Source organism: Lontra canadensis, unplaced genomic scaffold, assembly GCF_010015895.1.
Source record: "Lontra canadensis isolate GAN:19392208 unplaced genomic scaffold, GSC_riverotter_1.0 scaffold91, whole genome shotgun sequence".
Classification (NCBI taxonomy): Eukaryota; Metazoa; Chordata; class Mammalia; order Carnivora; family Mustelidae; genus Lontra; species Lontra canadensis.
Window position 1 is genome coordinate 7,118,898 of NW_022631085.1, and position 18,656 is coordinate 7,137,553.

General features: G+C 53.6%; 1 protein-coding gene across 1 annotated transcript in view; it reads left to right on the top strand.

The window, feature by feature from the left end:
- The first annotated feature begins 670 nt into the window (after positions 1 to 670).
- The window catches only part of TEKT5 (tektin 5), a 34,714-nt gene continuing 16,728 nt past the window's right edge, over positions 671 to 18,656 (top strand). Inside the window, exons 1-5 of the mRNA XM_032836327.1 lie at positions 671 to 1,343; positions 4,043 to 4,126; positions 4,739 to 4,809; positions 8,872 to 9,015; positions 12,960 to 13,182. Coding sequence (XP_032692218.1) covers positions 768 to 1,343; positions 4,043 to 4,126; positions 4,739 to 4,809; positions 8,872 to 9,015; positions 12,960 to 13,182 — 1,098 coding nt within the window. The 5' untranslated portion in view covers positions 671 to 767. The remainder of the gene's footprint in view (positions 1,344 to 4,042; positions 4,127 to 4,738; positions 4,810 to 8,871; positions 9,016 to 12,959; positions 13,183 to 18,656) is intronic.

The following is an 18,656-nucleotide window of genomic DNA, read 5'->3' on the forward strand; positions in this document are numbered from 1 at the left end:
GTGTGTTGAAGTCTGACTTACGTACAGTGAAATCCCCCCCCCTTTTAGTGGACAGCTCTGTGGGTTTTGGCATACATGTAGAGCTGTGTAACCCCGCCACAGTGAAGACAGAGGACACTACTGTCACCGCCCCCATGTTTTCCCATGCTCCTTTGCTCCTTTGTAGTCAGTCCACCTCCCTCTACCCCTAGTCCCTGGCAGCCCCTTGTCTGTCTTCTGCCCACATAGGTCTGTCTTTCCAGAATGCCATCTAAGTGGAATCATACAGGATGTGGTCTTTTGAGTCTAATGGCTTCTACTTGACTTCATCCCTTCAATATTCCTGTTTTCCTGCTGAGTAGTATTCAGTCCTCGGATGTCTTGGGGACAGAGAGGGAAGGAAGACAACTAACCTTGGCCGGGACTCCCTGAGCTGACTGAGTTTACCAGAGTGGACTACATTGCATTTTCCCCCAGGGGCAGAGTTAGGTGTGAAAGGCCGATTTGATTCTTAGGGAAAAGTGGATCAATGCCATTTTTTGCTCCCCCAATTCTGTGGCTTGAGAAACTCACCTTCACTTTGTCTTTTGGCATGGGTTTTGATCGGGACAATATGGCCCCAGCTGGCCTGAAACAAGCCAGGGCCCCAATAAAGCCCTGCTCCTCCAGGCTTTATGACAACAGTGCCGAGTCATAGAGGTCCGGCCCATCCCTAAGAGAAGATCCTTCCCCGTCCTGCCATGCCTCGGCCCCTCAGAGTTTTGCCCAAGGGCAGCTGATGGGGGAGGATGGAGTTTCTGGGAACCAGTCAGACAGCCAGTTACTGTGGCCCCAAGAAAGCTTGTGGCTTCAGTTCACTGCCCCCGGCTGTGCCCGCTCCGGTGATCCAGGAATGTTACCAGCCGTATTACCTGCCTGGGTACCGCTACCTCAACTCATGGAGACCCAGCCTCTTTTACAAGATCGCCAATGCACAGACCTGCATGGATGAGGGGGCCACGAGCCGCAGCCCCCTGAGGCCGCCCACCATCCTGCCGGCACTCCGCTCCGCCCTCTTCTGCCGCTACAGCCCCCACGACTGGGACAGGTCCAACGAGCTGCAGATGCGCGGGGCCGAGGCCTCTCGGCTGTGGGCCAGCCGGCTGACCGGCGACTCCATGCGGCTCATGCAGGACAAGGACCAGCTGACGCGCCAGATGCAGGAGGGGTCCAGCCGGAACCTGGGCCAGAGGCTGTTGGACATCGGCTTCTGGAAGTCCGAGCTGGGCTACGAGCTGGAGAGGCTTCTGAAAGAGAACCACAGCTTGGACACGGTCAAGAGGCGGCTGGAGTGTGCTGCTGAGGAGCTCGACTGTCCCCTGCAGGTGAACTGGGGAAGGAGGGTGCGTGGCAGCGGCCAGGAGGGCAGCCCTGGGCTCTCTGCTCCTCCCCAGTGAAGGTCAAGGCCCTGGGAACTTTGCATCATCGTCTGCTGTCAGTTCCTACAGCCCAGGATTATCCCAGTCAGATCAGGTTTCCTCAGACCGAATCAGATTTCCTTTTCTCTTTGGGGTTGCCTCCAAACTGCAGAGGTTTTGTCCAGACTTTCTGCACGTGCCTGTGTGTGTGTGTGGGCGCGTGCATGCCGGCTGCTGGGTAGAAGGATATACTTAAAAGAATTGCTGTATTTTTCTCCATGGCCCTTAACACCTGCTAACGTGCTCTCTAACTTACACATCTATTTAGTTATCATTTCGCTCCCTGAACTAGAATCTAAGTGCTGCGAGGGTGGGGATTTTTGTCTACTATCGCCAGCGTGTTCCAGACCGATCCGCAGCTGTGCTGGGCAGCCCGTCTTGTGTTGGCCCTCTGGGAGCCGTGTCTATGCCGACGGCCCGCCATCCGGGCCGGTGTTCTGAATGTCTTCCCAGCCTAGCACAGTGCGTGGCACGCAGTAGGCTCTCAGTAAATGTTTGCTGAGTAGATGAGTCCGTATCTGAATGTGGACATTCTCAACACTCCTTGGTCTCCCATCGTATCCCGGATCAGTTAGGTTTGCCTTTGGTGGCACGTAAGGGACCCCTGTTATGTGCAGCTCAGCCAAGGCTCAGCCAAGTCATGAGGAAAATTCCAGAAGGAAACAGAGCGGGCGACTACAGCCTTCACCCGATGCCGGAGGGGGGACCCAGGCACCTGTCTTTCTGCTCTGCCGTCCTCAGCTTGTGGCTTTTGTCCTACTGCTCGTGGGGAGATTTCCTATCTCCTGTTGCAGGCTCCTACTTGCAAGGAACATTTCGATCTTCTCATTTGAGGCAGGAAGATAGGGGCCAGGCAAAGGGCCCCATGTCCCCATTGTGTCAGGGTATGTCAGTTTCCTGGAAGGGAACATCCTGCGTTTCCATTCCTAGCCCATTGCTAAAACTCTCCCAGGCTCTGTGGCAGCAGAGGAGTCTGGGTGAGTGAGTGGTTTTCCTGGGGTCCCGGAGTGGGCCTCGGGTATGGAACTGGCTTATCTGTGCCTTGCGCCGTGGGAGCTGATCTGGGTCACATGGACGATGTTCAGCTGGCCCGCTGGAGCAGGTGGGGACTTGGGACCTCCTCCCTGGATGCCACCTGCATTCATCTCTGTGCCATGTCAGGTGTGGGGACATCTAGAGGAGAGGTCCCGCTTCTAGATCCCTCAGGAGACATGGCATGGGTCCCCCCCCCCACATTATGGGGACTTCTGCTGTGTCCCTCTGCACCCAGGTTTCTCCCCTGAGAGGAGAGTGGGCAGAGGGACCTGAGACAATACTCGAAACCTATTGCAGTCCTCTCCTGCTCTCCTCGCTCCTCCAGCCTACCTGGGAAACCCGGCTCTGCCTGCTCACTGGCGTCTTCTCCGGCGGCCACATGGTGGCTTGGGGGGACCAGAGGCCTCTCTGCCCCCCTTCTCCCTGTCCTCCCCACTCCTGCCCTCCTCCCACGCATCTTCCAGCCCCGGCGGGGGGTGGTGGTGGTGGTATTTTAAATATTAAACTGGATCTCCATGCTCCCTCGCTAAAACCCCCCTCAGTGCACCCAGTTAACATCCAAATTTTCCTTGTCACTAGCTCTAGCTCCTGCATAGCGCAGGCCCCTCTCACGGCTCCAGCCTCCCCTTCTCCAGCTCCAGGGGTTTCCTGTCAGCTCCTCCTCCTCTCTCTCAGGGCCTTTGCACCTGCTGTTCCCTCTTCCTGGCACCTTGTTCCCATTCGTCTCTGCTGCTTCTGATAATTCAGGTCTTGGTCTCTCACCTTCTTAGGAAGGTCCTTCCTGGCCAACCCCCCACTGGTTGCTACCCCCTTCCCACCTGCCTCACCCTGACTCTTTGCACCCAAGTCCTGCTCACAGTCAGAAATGATTGCTCCTCTTTGTGTGTTTACTTGTGTGTGTTCTCACCTGTCTCTTAGAGCCCCGTTAACGCGGGGACCCTCTGATCGGTTGACTGTGGTATCCCTAGCACCCCTCCCAGCACCAAGATGGGGCACTCCCCTGCTGCTTTCTCCCTTCTGCTGCTCTTTGTGACGTCACAGTCCCGTGGCCTAATCACCTGCCTTTCTCAGCTTCTCATTGCAGGAGCTCCCTGAGCGGACACTTCTACCTGTCCTCTGTTCCACGCTGCTCACAGCCCCATGATCATTGCAAGGTGCATGGCTGTGTGACAGGGTCACGTGGGTCTCACTTGGCCCTGGGCACTTTCCGAAGCCCCACCCCCACTCCATTTACAGATCTTCAAAAAGGGGTTTTCACATATATTCATAAGTAATATTTGTGGACCATATCTGGAGTGTTTCACACGTGTCCAGCCAACTTAATCATGCAGCAAACCTACGCAATATGCCCCAGTATTCTACCCATTGGCAGTCATGGCATCGCAGGGTCCCCACGGAGGGAGAAGGGGAGGTGGAAGCCCACCCATGGGCATAGTGACGAGGCCACCCGGGCGCCATCCAGGTTTCCTGGGGATAAAGCAGATCTCAGCAAAGGTGGATGGGAGTGGCCTGCGGTCAGACTGTGCCTACAGGCGCAGGGAAAACATGCTATTTCCCACTACTCCCTCCAGGTGGCTCTGGAGTGTCTGTACCATCGAGAGAAAAGGATCGGGATCGACTTGGTCCATGACAATGTGGAGAAAAACCTTATCCGGGTAAGAGGCCTCCTGGGTCTGCTCAGCCCCCTGGGGGTGGTGGGGGGGCGGTGGCAGCTGGTCGCAGAGGTTTCTGAGCTTCTACCAGGAGCAGAAGCCACATGTCACCCCATGCAGAGTCAGGGCTCGGAAAGCATTGTGGGGGGCTACACTACGTGGAGAACAGGGAGAAAGGAAGTCGTGGGACCCTCAGCATCTCGCCGTAATACCCATAATAACAACAATAAAAGCCTGTGTTCATGGAGCGCCTAGTGTATGTCACACACTGTATCGTTTCACACGCGTTGTTATTGAATATAGCGATAACACAGTCTACAGATGAGCCCTTGGCACATAGTAGGTGCTCAATTTTCTTTTAATCGGGAAGTGTACAATTTAGGAAGAACATAAGATGGGGATTGTGGAGCCCCCGCCGCTGACCCTTACCTGTCTGGTCTGGGGACGGGGGGGATGAGGCAGGAGATGGACTCCCGCCCTGACATTGCATAGGGCAGGGTGGGGAGGGGGTCAAGAGTGGGCAGCGAGAGGTAGGGGTGGGGTCACTCACCTGGGAGGCCAGGTGTGGTGACTTTCTAAGGACCGTGCGGCTCTTTTCGACCTTTTTCATTGCAGGAAGTAGATTTGCTAAAATGTTGCCAAGAACAGATGAGAAAACTAGCTCAAAGAATTGATATCCAGATGCGGTAAGAGCTGCTTTCTCTCCCCTTTCTCAGGGTCTGATTTGGGTCTCCCCAGTTTCCGGGGGGCAAGCAGGTGGGCTGTCCGTCTCTTGGTGGTTCTTTCTGTCAGTGGTGTGCCAGCAAGTGCTTAACAACCAGCTCTCCGGGGAAGAAAATGAAATCTTATTTGCAGCATCAGCCAAGGTCAATGGTGATCTTGGTCTTCCGGGGCACACCGGGGCACACTGTGGGTCTCTGGGACCCAGCCCTTCCCTGGCTACTCTTGTTTGCACACAGGGCCTCAGCAAAAGCCATGGGCCTCACTGAGGCCCCTCTGAGGCTGGGGCTTCCCCGTGGGAGTTCTGACCTTGGGGAGATGGCAGAGAACTGCCAACATCAGGCATCAAAGGGAGGGGCCAGCGCATCTCCAGAGAGGGGCTGATGGATGCCTTGAACCCAGAGTCTTAAAAAGCAATCAGCTTTTTGTTCTTGGAAGATGACCTAACCGGTATCATGACAAGCCAGGAGCCTCCCCGCATAATTAGAGGGAGGCCCGAGTTTTATGGGGCTTGGGGCCCCTAGCTAAGCCCTTGGCCCTCGCTTCCCCTGGAGATAGCCTTCCCTCCGGAGGCTGGGGCTGGCCATGGCCTTTAGCTCTCACGGGGCACGCTGCTCTGCGGGTTCTCCTTCTCCTTTCCTCAGACCCAGAGAGCGAGAGGAGGGCTGGTCACCTAGCCCCAGCTGCCCCTTCTAGCTGCATGGGGCCTGTGGGTAACCTGGAGGAGATGCTGTGGGGGGTCAGGCAGCTCGCAGATAGGCTTTGGCAGCTGGCTGTTCCCCAGGAGGAGCCGTCAGTCTCCCGCCCTCCCAGTACCCATAGAGCAGCTCCTCACCTACCCTGAGGACTGGGCCCAGGGACGGGATCACCCAGGGCCATGTTGAAAAGCTCCCTGAAGGTCTAAGGGTGAGGTCAAGGCCGGCTGCAGGGGTGGAGGTGTTGGAAGGGGCACACACAGCAGTGGCGTGGGGACAGGTGAATTACCGAACACAGGGGTGACTTCTGTCATGGGTGTGCCTCTGACCTGATTGCTGACAAGTCCACCTCCCACTTGGACTGTGTGCCTCCTGTTTGTCTATAAGTTAATTTGCTTAAAAAACAAAACAAAACAAAACAAAAAACCTTATATACTTGCGTTTAAAAAAGAACATTTTAACAAAGGAAGTGCTTTGGGCGGGCAAATGTCTTCATTGTGTTTTTCTTGCCCTTATTTTTATGATCACCTATTTTGGGCAAGAAAGAGAGGTTTTCCATTTGTGGTCGACACGGGGCTATGGCAGAATGTGGTGTGGGGGTGACGGAGGGCTGGGGTTTGGGAACTAGGACAGTTTGAGCCAGCAGAGTGAACAGAGTCCCAGACCAGAAGTTGGGGAGCTGCACCCTGGAGGGGAAGTCATCCCAAGACAGGACTGGGGCGGGCCGGGACCGCTCGGGCAACCCCGGCCATGAAGCAAGATGTGGGAGAATAAGGAAAGCCAGAAAGACGGAGAGGCACAGACAACAGAGCAAGAGGAAAAGTGGGGGACATAGGGGACAGCCACCAAGGGGTGGAGGCAGCCAAGGCAGGGAGGGTGGGGGGAGAGAACGAGAGCAGGTGGACAGGCGTCCCTCCCCTTTGCCAGGACAGAGGCCGATCGATCCATGCTCAGTAGAGGCTGTTTGACCCTGGGCAGTGGCCCACTTGTCCGACGGTGCCCATCTTCTTGCAGGAAGCAGCTCCTGTTGCCGGGGCTCCCTGATGAACTTGGAACCGGCCACAGCCTCATTGGCAGAGCCTCAGTGTGCCCTTGCCCCCGGAGGGAAGCTCCACCGCTGACCCAGTCTGGTGGCCTCTCTGGCGCTAGGCTGTTGACTCATGGTTTTCTGGGTGAGGCCTCAGGCCTGTGTCTGGGCAGAGCTGTGTCCCTACCTCACCAGGAGCACCAGCAAAGCAGAAAATGCTGGGCAGAAGCCATAACAGGGCTTTTCCTCACAGGCCCACAGTGAGGCGAGCCTTGGCACTGGCTGGGCTTTATGTCATGGACAAAGAAGGGGAGACAGGGGCTGCACCCTCTTTGTCCAGGCTCATTAGCAAGGGCCAGGAAGCTGCACCAGCCAGCCAGGGATGCTGAGGCCCTGGGTTCCCTCTAATGCTCTGACCTGTTTATTTTCTACAGTCTGGTCTTCATGGTCCAGTTCATTAGGCAGGACAGGACCCCATTTCTCCAAGGCTCTTCCAATTCAGAAGGCCCCAGGGGCCTCAGGATGGTTCCTCCTGTCCCAACATGACTCCCTGAGCATTCCCATAGGTGGGGGTCCGCCACCAGGATTTACTTCTCTTGCTTCTGGCCTGTTTGAAATCCATCACCAACATCCAGTACTCATAGCAGAAAAAAAAAAAAAAAAAGCGGCAAAATGATGAACAGAGACAGACAGGGGAGAGGGACAGAGAAAGAGACAGGAAGTCCCTAAGACAGAGAGAAACCGAGAAAGATGAGGCAGAAAGAGAGAAAGACACACACACACACACACACACACATCCATGTGACATGTGCACCCCTCACTTTAGTTGGTGTGTCTGGACATCAGCTGGCGTAGGGAAGGTCCTTCCCTTCTTTATTCCCTGTCACCTCGAAGCACTTCAAGATCACATTCCCAGTCGATGCTCGTATATCTTTAACACTGACTAATCTTGTTTCAGTCAAGACAGAGACAGGAAAGTTCAGGCTTGGAACCTTCTGGAGACAACAGATTCTAGCTGGGATTCTGTTAGCGTTTAATTAGTATTTATGTGTGAGGTGACCTTTTAACAGAAGGTGCTACTGATGATCCTTTAGAGACCGCGATGTAGATTTTCCCTTTAAAATACACTTATTTATATTTTAAAGGTGATTTTTAAAAAGTAGTAAGTAACTTACAATGCCGGTACTTTGGCAGGAGAATATGGCAGGAATCATGAAAGTGGTTCTCCAGGGTCTGGAGTTTGGCACATGGTGGCTTTTAAGTCGAAGCTTCCCAGCCAAGATTCCAGCCCTGCAGGCGCCAAGCACTGTCCCTGTCCACTGTCCTCTGCTCACCTCTGCTCTGCCCCGACTCCGCGCAGTCTCTGATTCCACCCATCCTGACTCTTCAATCCCTGGCTCCGCCCAGCCCCTGACTCCGCCCAGTCCCTGATTCCACCTATCCCTGACTGGCCATTCCTGACTCTTCAATCCCTGGCTCCACCCAGTCCCTGGCTCCTCCCAACCCCTGGCTCCTCCCAACCCCTGATTCTGTCCAGTTCTTTTTTTTTTTTTTTTTTTTTAATTTTATTTATTTATTTGACAGATAGAAATCACAAGTAGGCAGAGAGACAGGCAGAGAGAGGAGGAAGCAGACCCCCCGCGGAGCAGAGAGCCCGACGCGGGGCTCGATCCCAGGACCCTGAGATCACGACCCGAGCCGAAGGCAGAGGCTCTAACCCGCTGAGCCACCCAGGCGCCCCTCTGTCCAGTTCTTGACTCCGCCTAGCTCCTGCCTGCGTCCGATCCCCGACTCTGCCCAGGGCATGTTTCAGTACCAGGCTCTGTCCAAAGTAGAATTCATGTCTTCTAAAGCAGGTCAGCCAAGTACAGCTGGAGGGCCAAATCTGGCCCCCCACCTGTTTCTATAAAGATTTATTGGGACATAGCCACGCCCATTCACTTACATATTATTCAAGACTGTTTTCCTGCATAGTCGAGTAGTTGCAACAGAGACCATATGACCCACAAAGCCCAAAGTATTTAGTATTTGACCCTTTATGATAAATGTTTGCCTACTCCTGTTTTGAATGACAACAGATCTGCTTGGATTGGGGGGAAGGGGACGTGTGGGGAGGTTGTGGGTATGTAGTGGGGGCATCAAAGTGGGAAGAGGGCAGAGAAACTACTGGGGGGTAGACCGAGCACCCTGGGAGGAGTCCAGAGACTTGGGTTTGAGCAATGGCTCTGCACCTCCCTCCTGCATGACCTTGTGCGAGGGACTCCGGGTAGGTGCACCATCACCAGGCAAATCCTTGCACTGCACAGGGATAACCGAGACACACAGCACGCTCTGGAGAGGGACCTCGAGGACAAAACCTCGGCCCAGTTTATCGATGAGAAGTGCTTTAACCTGAGGAACACGTCAGACTGCATCAGCTTCTTCCACGGCATGGAGAAAGTCGATGGCACGTGAGTACTGGGCTCTTGGTCCCCATCTCTGGCCAAGCCTGATGGGAGTGAGGGCTTGGGTCTGCTCCTGCGAAGGAGCCATGAAGCCATCACGCACCAGTCAAGTAAGAAACAAAGTGGGTGAGTGAGGGGTCCTTGGTTGCAATACACGGAATCCATTTCTAGCTAACTTAAGACAAGACGGAACTTACTGGAAGGCTGTGGGGGAGCCACAGACTTCAGGAGAAGGCTGGAGGGGAAGGTTCTGGCAGCTTGAATGAGCCAGGAAGTGGGAGCTAATCATCTATATTGTCAGAGCACGGGTGTCTCTTCATTTTGCCCCATTTTGCCCAAGATGAAAATTCCAGCAAGAGGGTACCAGAGGTCGGCTTAGGGAGGGTCACGCAGCCACCACCGTGGGGCCAAGGCAGGCCGGGCACCCGGATTGGCAATTCCGATAAACAAATCCAGAACACAATGACTGTAACCGGAAGGAGGAGGGATCCAAGCTCATCTGGGAGAGCCAACTGGTGGCAGTCAGAGCCGATAGTGGTTTAAAAGTGGATGCTGGAGCCAGGCTGCCTGGCTTCCCGTTCAGCCTCTACACTCATGCTTGGGGCAAAGTACTTAATCTCTCTGCACTCCCCCTGCCCCCCCCCCCCCGCCTCGTCTGTACTGGAATAAAAATAGTGCCCACCTCCCAGAGTTGCTATGAGTATAAGGAGGTGGGCGTGTGGGGCGCGGAGCACAGAGCCTAGTGTGGGGGAATGACAGCAGCTGAGATGTGTTGAGTGCTTGCCGTGTGACCTCATTTGCTTGTCACAGCGGCTCCGAGGTGGGTGCCTTCTGTGTGCCTGGCTCTGTCATGGACATGTCACTGTTTCTGGAATTTCAGGCAGAAGGAAGGCATGCTTTCCCAATCAGCAGGCAGTGCAAGGTCCAGGATAATGAGGGCTGGACAGAGCGGTGCTCTGGGTACAGGGAGAGGGTGGTATCTATCCTGGTCTCTTTTAAAAAAGTCGGGGGGTGGGGGCGCCTGGGTGGCTCAGTCAGTTATGTGTCTGCCTTTGGCTGAGGGCATGATCTCAGGGTCCTGGGATCGAGTTCGGCATCAGGGGGTGGGTCCCTGCTCAGCCCGGAACCTGCTAGTCCTTCTGCCTGCTGCTTCCCCTGCTTGTGCTTTTTCTTTCTCTCTCTCTGACAAATAAATAAAATCTAAAAAAAAAAAACCAAAAAAAAAAAAACCAGAAAACTTTTAGCACAATATAATTGTGCTTGGCACATAGTAGGTGCGCAGGAAGTGTTTGTTGAATAAGCGAACGCATGAAAAGAGGAAAGGAGGGAGGGAAGAGAGAGAGGAAAGGAATTTCATAGTGATCTCCTTGGCCCGAGCTCAGGGCTGCCTCCAACTTGTGGGGCGCCTCCTCTTTCCTGACAAGGTGACACCCCTGGCCCCTGGCTACATAACCAGGACTTCGGGGCCCACAGCTGCTCATCTGGAGTGGAAGTCTGGAGGGTTCCCTTCCCAAACGGACACCTCCCTGAAAGCTTGCAGCCAGGAGCTGGAGAGAGTCAGGACGTGCTGTCAAATCCCCCCATCCAGGGGCTTGAGCTGGGGAGCAAGTGCTGGGGTGTGTGACTGATCGCTCACCAGACGTGCTAGCCCAAGGGCTCTGGACTGGGCATGTTCTTAAAGGAGGGCCATGTCTAGGCAGGTGAAAGGACGCTTGGGAGACTGAACCGCAGGAGCTCTGCCCACCCAAGTTATCGTTGCCGTGGGTCAGCCGACAGTGTGACACCTGGCGACAGCAGGTGTCCTTTACCTGATGCTGGCTGTGTGCTGCAGGCACCGCACTTTGCAAACAGTGTCTTGTGACTCCTAAACCCTTATTAAGTGCTTTCTGTTGCCAAATGCCAAGACAGGGTTTCACATTTAGTCCCTCAATAACCCTGGGGTGTCGACACCATTATTATCCCCATTTTACAATGGGGAGACTAAGGCTCAGAGAGTTGAAGCGCCTGGACCAAGCTCACACAGCTGGTGGCAGAGCCACAGTCTGAGCCCACGCTGGACATGGAACCTGTGTGTTTTATCTTGGTCCCTTCTTTAGAGGACACATGGCCCCAAAAGCACATTCCCCCCTACTGAGGCACACCACTTTCCAGTGGACAAGCTGCCTCTGGCTCATTCCCCCAGCCCAGGGAGAGTGTGACAGAGCAGGTTCTTTTCTCTGGGGAGGACAGCTGTCTGCTCCAGGGGAGGTTGGGGCCTTAGAGGTTGCCGCTCCTGACCTTGACGGTGCCCTTTCAGCAGCAGGAGGCACACTCCTGAGTCAGGTGCGGTCTCTCTCTGCTGTCCTTGTGCTTCCCCCTTCCTAGATGGATGGTGAGTAACTGTGTGACCTTGGCAAAGAAGCTTCACCTCTCTGAGCCTCGAGTATTTGTTGGCTGAAAGATCTGATTCAGACACTGTGCCCTCTCCCATCTCCAGAAGCCCGAGACCCCCATTACTGCTTGATTTTTTAATTCCTGCCAAAGACAGACAAGCCGACCACATATGATGTGTTCTTTTTAAAAATTTCTAGTCCCCATGCAGCCTAAGTGTGCTTTAAAATGTCTGAAAAGAGACTTCTATTTCAGAAAACTGAATCCCTTTTTTTTTTTTCTTTCCCACTGCCTGAGAAGAAAGATGTTTTATTTAAGAACTGGAGATTTCCCAGCTAGAAGAGACCTTAAAAAGTTATTCAGGAACTAAAGCCAGCTCAGGGAAATGCATGTCCCTCCTTCTCAGAGGCTTCCCCAGGAGAAGACCCCCCTACCCCAGGCCATACATCAATTGTATGGTGCAAAGGGTTACACCCTCGGCCAGGAAGTACTTTCTGTTGTCTAAATTGAATCCCTTATGCTTTACCGCCTCTGAGAAGTCTCCCTGCCTGCCTTTTCTGATCAAGTCTGTGTCTCCGAGGTTCGTTCACCCCTAGATCTGTTCTCCCGCTGCCCACTGTGGACCATCTTTCCATCTGGTTCCCACTGGGGTTCAACCAAGGCAAGGGGCGCCCATGGGAGGCGGACGGCAGGAGGAGAAGGAGGTTGGGGGTTTCTTCTTGCCCCTCCTCTGGCCCTCAGGGGTGACAGCTTTACACTTTTACTAATTGTGGAGCTTCTCAACATCGTCCGATCCTTTTTCTTTCCTTTTAGGACCCTGACAGGCACATAAAGCCTGCACTCCATCAGCCTGTCCTTCCCGGGCTAAAGTCCCTCCTAGCGCATATACCGTGTGTAAATATCTTCTTTCTTGGATGTCCGTCTTCCTCTGCTGGAAGCTTAGCCCGGTGAGGACAGGACTGTTGATGTTCTTGGGCCTGGCTCGATCCTGATGCCTGGAACAATGCTTGACATGTGGTAGGTGTTCAGAGAACATTCACTGAATGAGGAATTTGGGGCCATTAGCCTGGCCACATGCTCATTTCTGAACTGAAGGGGCTCTGTGGCCAGCACAGAACCCCAGTGCCTGCTTCGCTGCCTGTCTCTGTGATTTTGGTGCTGGTAGTGATACAGCTTTACAAAGGACCATTTTCTCCCCTACAACTTACCAAGCGCCCTTTGGAAGATTAGCACTTGCCAGGATGCTGTTGCTTGCCCTATAAAACGGGGTGGGGGTTGGGTTAGCCCAGTGGTCCCCAATGGGGGACAGTTGTTCCCCGTCTCCCAGGGGACATTTGGCAATGTCTAGAGACACCTTTGGGTTGTCACGACTGGAGGGATGGTACTGCTGGCATCTAGCAGGCAGAGGGGTGCTGCTAAACTTCCTTCAGGGCCAGGGGTGACCCCCCCAACAGAGAATGGTCCCGACGCAGATGTTAAGAGTGCCCAGGGTGAGACACTGGATTGGGGGTCCTCCAAGGCCTTCTTTCCACCCCCCCGATTCCTGTCTTGTGTTAAGTTCATCCCTGTGCCTCCTGCAGGATCTCCGTGCCTGAGACCTGGGCCAAGTTCAGCAATGACAACATCAGGCACTCGCAGAACATGCGGGCCAACTCCATCCGGCTGCGCGAGGAGGCCGAGAACCTCTTTGAGATCTTGTCGGACCAGATGTGGAAGCAGTTTACCCACACCAACCTGGCCTTCAGCGCCCGCATCTCTGAAGTGATGGACGCCAAGAATAAGCTGCAGACGCAGCTGGCGAAGGTAAGAGAGATGCGCTCGAGGGGACTGCCACCCACTGGCCTGAGTCCTCACCTGCCTCCTGGTGGTCTTGGCTGGCCAAGCTGCCCGCGTGCCCCTGATGCTGACCCGGTCCTACCATCCCAGATCCAGGAGCCTGTCCTCCCGGAAAGGGGAAGGGGCCGTGGGTGTCACAGGGGAAGTACAGCGTCTGGGGTAGATCCTTCCCCGCTCCCCTGATGATGGAACTTGGAGCTCAGCTTGGCTGTCAGCACGGGCCCCCAAGAGGCTGACGGCCCCCAGGGTCCTTCACTCCATCCAAGGGCCTTGTGGTGGAATGTGACAAGTGAGTTTGGGTGCCATTATCAGAGCCCCAGGAAATGGGCCTGAGCACCTCTCCTCCCACATCAGCATCTTTGGAGACGGAACCCTTTTGACCTTCGAAGGCTTCCACAGCATCAGGTGGGGGAAGGATTGCCTGATTTTGTCCCTATCTCCTGCTACTGCATATTCCCTGTACTTTCTGCTGCTCCTATGCAAAGGCAACGTGCAGTCTCCCACCTTTGGGGGTAGGGGAGCCTCTGCATGGAATTTATCCTCCCTGCTCTGCCTACGCTCAGTGAGCGTGCCCGATGCTTGCTGGCCACCAGGAATGAAAGGAGGGGCCATGCAAACAATCCCCGGGTCCCTGTCCTCATGGTACTTGCATTCTGGTAGAGGCTTTGACGTGTGCACACAGGAAGGACTTAGGGATGATAGTCTGATGGGGGAGTGGTGGCTGGGGACGAGCCTTGAACCTGCATTCAGAAAACAGAGTTCTAGATACAACGATATGCTACATATATGGGGGGGGAGTTAGTGGGCGGCAAGCAAGGTTCAATGGCAATTAGACAGGGGCGGTGTAAGCTCCCCCACCCACATATGCCACCCTATAGCCTCAGGTATGGAGGGGGCCGAGGAAATGGAAGTTTCTAGGGTGAGGGAAGAGCAAGGAGATGCATCAGGGCTTCTCATAGGGACCTCACACCTGGTGGCATCAAGGGCAGGTCACCAAGGAGTTGGGTAGTCAAGGGATGGTGGGAAGAGTGTTCCTGAGGGTGGCCAATGCACAACGGACATGCGTGGGATGGGGTGGGAGCCGGGGGCAGGCTCAGGTCATACAGGTCCTGGTACGTCCTGGCGAGGATTCTGGATTTTACGCTGAGAACCCAGAGAGACTTCGAAGGATTTTAAGCGGAAGGCGTGCAGATCCGCTCTCATCCTTAGGTGGCTTTCTTTCCCTCCTGGATGGAACAGGGTTGCAGAGCTCCAGAGTGGACACAGGGAGAGTGGTTAAGAGGCTCTAGAAGGCGTCGGGTGAGAAGGATGGCAGGCTGTGCCACGGTGGTGGTGTCAGATGCGAGGGGAAAGGGAGAGATGTGAAACATCTCGAGAAGGCAGAGTTGGCAGATGGACCTTCCCTCCCTCTTTTACTGAACATTTTCCTATTAATCTTCCCAAAATGGGGTTAGGAAACTTGTTCTGTAAAGGGCCAGGTTCCATCTTCAGCTCTGCAGGCCATTCGGCTTCTGTCAAAACAACTCAGTTCTGCTCATGTAGACGGCCGTAGGCAGTATGTACACAGATGAGCACGGCTGTGTGCCAATAAAACTTTACGTACAAAAATCATCAGTGGGCCGGACGTGGGCCGCAGGTTGCAGTTTGCTGACTACAAATGCAGGTTTACATAGTTTATCATCGCTCCTTCCACACCATACCGTGTGGTTGGGAGCACGGACAGAGCATGGCTGCCTGGGTGGGAATCCTAGCTCACCATCTCTGCAACCCTGGACAGTTTCCCTAACCTCTCGGTGCCCGAGTTTTCTCATCTGTAGAATGGGGATAATAATCGTTCTGACCTCAGGGATGCCAGAAGGATTATCTGAACCACAGCCCTCGGTCCAGAGTGAGCACTCTGTTGACGGTTATGATTTAATGGATTCAGCGGGTTTACTTGTCCGTGTCCCTCCAGGACATCGATCCTGGTTCAGCTGTATAACCCCCCTGCTTCGTATAGCGCCCGGCACATTGTCGACACCCCTTAAATCTCTGTTCCGTGAATGAGAGGAATCTACAATGTTGAGTTTCCTGTTGATATTTTTTTAAAGGAATGATCCGTGAATGAGTTAATGCTTTTAATTTCAAGCCTTTTCTCTCTTTTTTTCCTTTCCTTCCTTCCCTCCGTCCCTTCCTTCCTTCCTTCTGGGGAAAAAGAAATGTGCTCTTATTGTGGCAAAATAAGCATAGCAAAAAAACGTAACATTGTCTTAGTCTGTTGAGGCTGCTGTAACAGAAATGCCATAGATTGGTGGCTTATAAACAATCAACATTTACCTCTCGTAAGTTAAGTATCAGGATGAAGCCATGGGCACATTCGGTGTCTGGGGCCGGCCCGTTTCTTGGTCATCGAGAAGACATTGTCTTCTCGCTATGTCCTCACATGGCACAGCGGGGAGGGAGCTCTCCGCAGTCTCTCTTATCCAGGCACTAATCCCATTCAATATGAGCCTGCTGGTGACCTCATCACAGCTCCAAGACCCCACCTCCTTTTACTGGTACAGCGCGGATTAGGTTTCGACGTGAATTCTGGGAGACACACACACATTCAGTCCACAGCAGCCACTGCAAAATGTGTATAGGTCACTGGTGTAAGGTATTTCACACTGTTGTGCAACCGTCACCACGATCTGTCTCCAGAACGTTTCCCCATCTTCCCAAGCTGAAAAGAACTCCTGTGTTTAATTAACTCCATGCTCACTAAACCACTTCCCAGTCCCCTGTCCCCCTGACAGCCTCTACCGTCCTCTCTGTCCCTTACGAACTGACTCCTGCGGGTCACACTTCCACAAGAGTGGAATCCTACACTAACTGTCCTTTTGTGATGGGCTGATTTCCCTGAGCGCAGTGCCTCTGAGTTTCCTCCATGTAGCAGGTCACGTCACAGTGTCCTTCCTTTGCAAGGCCGGACAGTATCGTATCAGATATGGGCGCTGTGTGTTCCTTCCTCCCCAGGGGGAACGTGGGATGGCTTTTTGGTTATTGTGCAAGCATTTTCTCTCTGTCTTTTAAAGATTTTATTTATTTGAGAGAGGGAGAGAGTGAAGCAGGCTCCCCATTGAGCATAGAGGTGATAGAGGGCTCTATCCCAGGACCCTGAGATCATGACCTGAGCCACACCGTCAGACGCTTAACCGACTGACTGAGCCACCCGGGAGCCCCAGAGGAAGAGCGAGCATTTTCTCTTGAGGCATTTCATATTGTGGATCAAACGCAGTGCCTTGTTACGTTTCATGGCATGAGATCTGAGGCCTGGAGATGACTCGGGAAGCTCCTTTGGTAGGTCTCAGCAGCTGGGTTTTTCATCCATGAAACAGGGAATGAGAACTAATGGACGACGTTACTTAGAGTTGATCAACGCTTGTGTTTTTGTGTCATCCTTAGCACAGTGCTTGGCGAATGGTAAACTTTTAAGAAAAGGTAACTGAGCATTCATATTATTATCAATAAGGAGAAAAAGGATCTTTTGGGTGGCGATGGGGAGCAAAGCCTTTTCCCTGAATTTCTCCAGGGAAGCTTGGAATTATTACTAACCGTCTCATCACTGCTGATGAGAGAGTCTTTGCAACTGTGTGGGTTTTTATCAATATTCATTATCTAATGACCAGCTGCCTTGCAAATAATCCAGCACCCATTTGAAACACACCAAACCCCAGCCCGACACCAGTGACAACACTCCCTGAGCGAAGACTTGTCTTCTGGTTGGTGATGACGCCACATCATGTTTTTCTAAGACAATAAAAGAAGTCGATGGAACGAAAATAAATATATAACAACCCTTTCACCTTTCCATGGTTTGCTGCAGCTTGAAGAATTGGAAATGCTCCCTTTAAAAATGTTAACTGCTAGTTGTTGAACTCAGCCTCGTTCCCCTTGGCAAGAATCATTCCTGGAGAATTCTAGGCCTCTGTCCTCACCTGTGCTGCAAAGGAAGTGTTGCCCAGATGGTCATACGAATCCACTTCAAAAGGCCGGGTCTACACAGTTCCCCATGCAGACTTCGAATCCAGCAGGGGTTTGGAGGTACACAGACAGCCTTAGACGTTCACTGTGATCCTCGGGCTCCATCTCCAAGGCCACACCCCAAACCCTGGAACTTGGCTTGGACCTCATCCATGCCCTTGATCCTTGTACTCTGGAGCCTGGGGTGTGTCACATTGACCTCTGCTAGAGGAGAGGCTGGTGACTGACTTCTCTGGGCTCAAGCCGTTGATGACCTGAGAGCAGGCTGCTGTCTTTGAGAACCAGTGCCTCCTGAGAGCTCCCCGCCTCCCCCCTCCCCCACAGGACTCCAGAACTGCAGAAGTCCCCACCTGTAACCAGTGACCCAGTTGAATGAGCCTTGTAGGGGGTGGACTCTTAAGGTGGGGGAAAGGCGTGAAGGGGAAGGTATGGGGACACCACTACAGAGCAGTGTTTCTCCTGAAGTGTGGGAGCCAGCCCCCGGCCAAGGCAAGTGACAGTGGGTTGATCGCAAGCAAGAAAGTGTGTCTGCCTTCAGTCCTTGAAATGATCTCAAGGGGAAGCCCTGTTCACAGGCTAGAATACCTTCTTCTCCTCTTTTAAACAGAGAGTGCCAGCCTCAGGCTAAGAACTTGGGACAGCTGGCAGCATCTAGCCAGAGTTTAAATAACACGATTTTACGTGCATCTCATTTCACGTTTTTTTACGGTTGTTTGCACTTAAGGCCAATGATGCACATTTCCCACCAATCAGAGTGATAACAAAGTTCTGCTTGTAGCGCAAAATTGGCCTTGACAGACATCTGGGTGAGCAGCTGTTTCCTTCCCTTCTCTCTCCCTCCCTCTCTCCTCCCTTCTTCCAGACTCAGAGTATTGGGGGATCCAAATCCTTCCAAAAGGCAAACCTCAGGCTTCCGATCTAATCCGAGTTGCCCAGTGCATTTTGTTTCCAAGCTTCCAAGCCGAGCCGGGTCATCCCTCCTGCGATGCATCGGGCCAGTTTACCCCATCACCTGGGTCGGCCCCGAATGTGGCAAAGCAGACGCCCCTCTGGGGTTTCTGCCACCCCTTGGTCATGTGAGCCCTTGAGTCAAAATCCCATTTTCCCAGCTTGGACGTGAATGTGGTTGGAGCAAACGAGGACATCAGGAGCTGGGGGTGGGCGGGGAGGAGATGCGGTCAGGATAAGCCAGAAGTACAGCCTCAGTCAGGCTGTCTGAGAGATAAGTTGGATTCTCGCCTTCCTCTCAACCGCTCTCTCCTTGCACGTGGTGTGGGCTTTCTTGTAGTTTGAGGCAGCACACAGGAGCCAGGTTTCCCCTGAGGACTTCCACCCTGCCTCCTGCTGCACCATTTTCCTCTGTGGCTCTGGCTTCCAGATGCTTCTAGATGCTTCCACTGGCTTCCAGGGGCTCTGACTTCCAGGTGCTCAATCCCAGA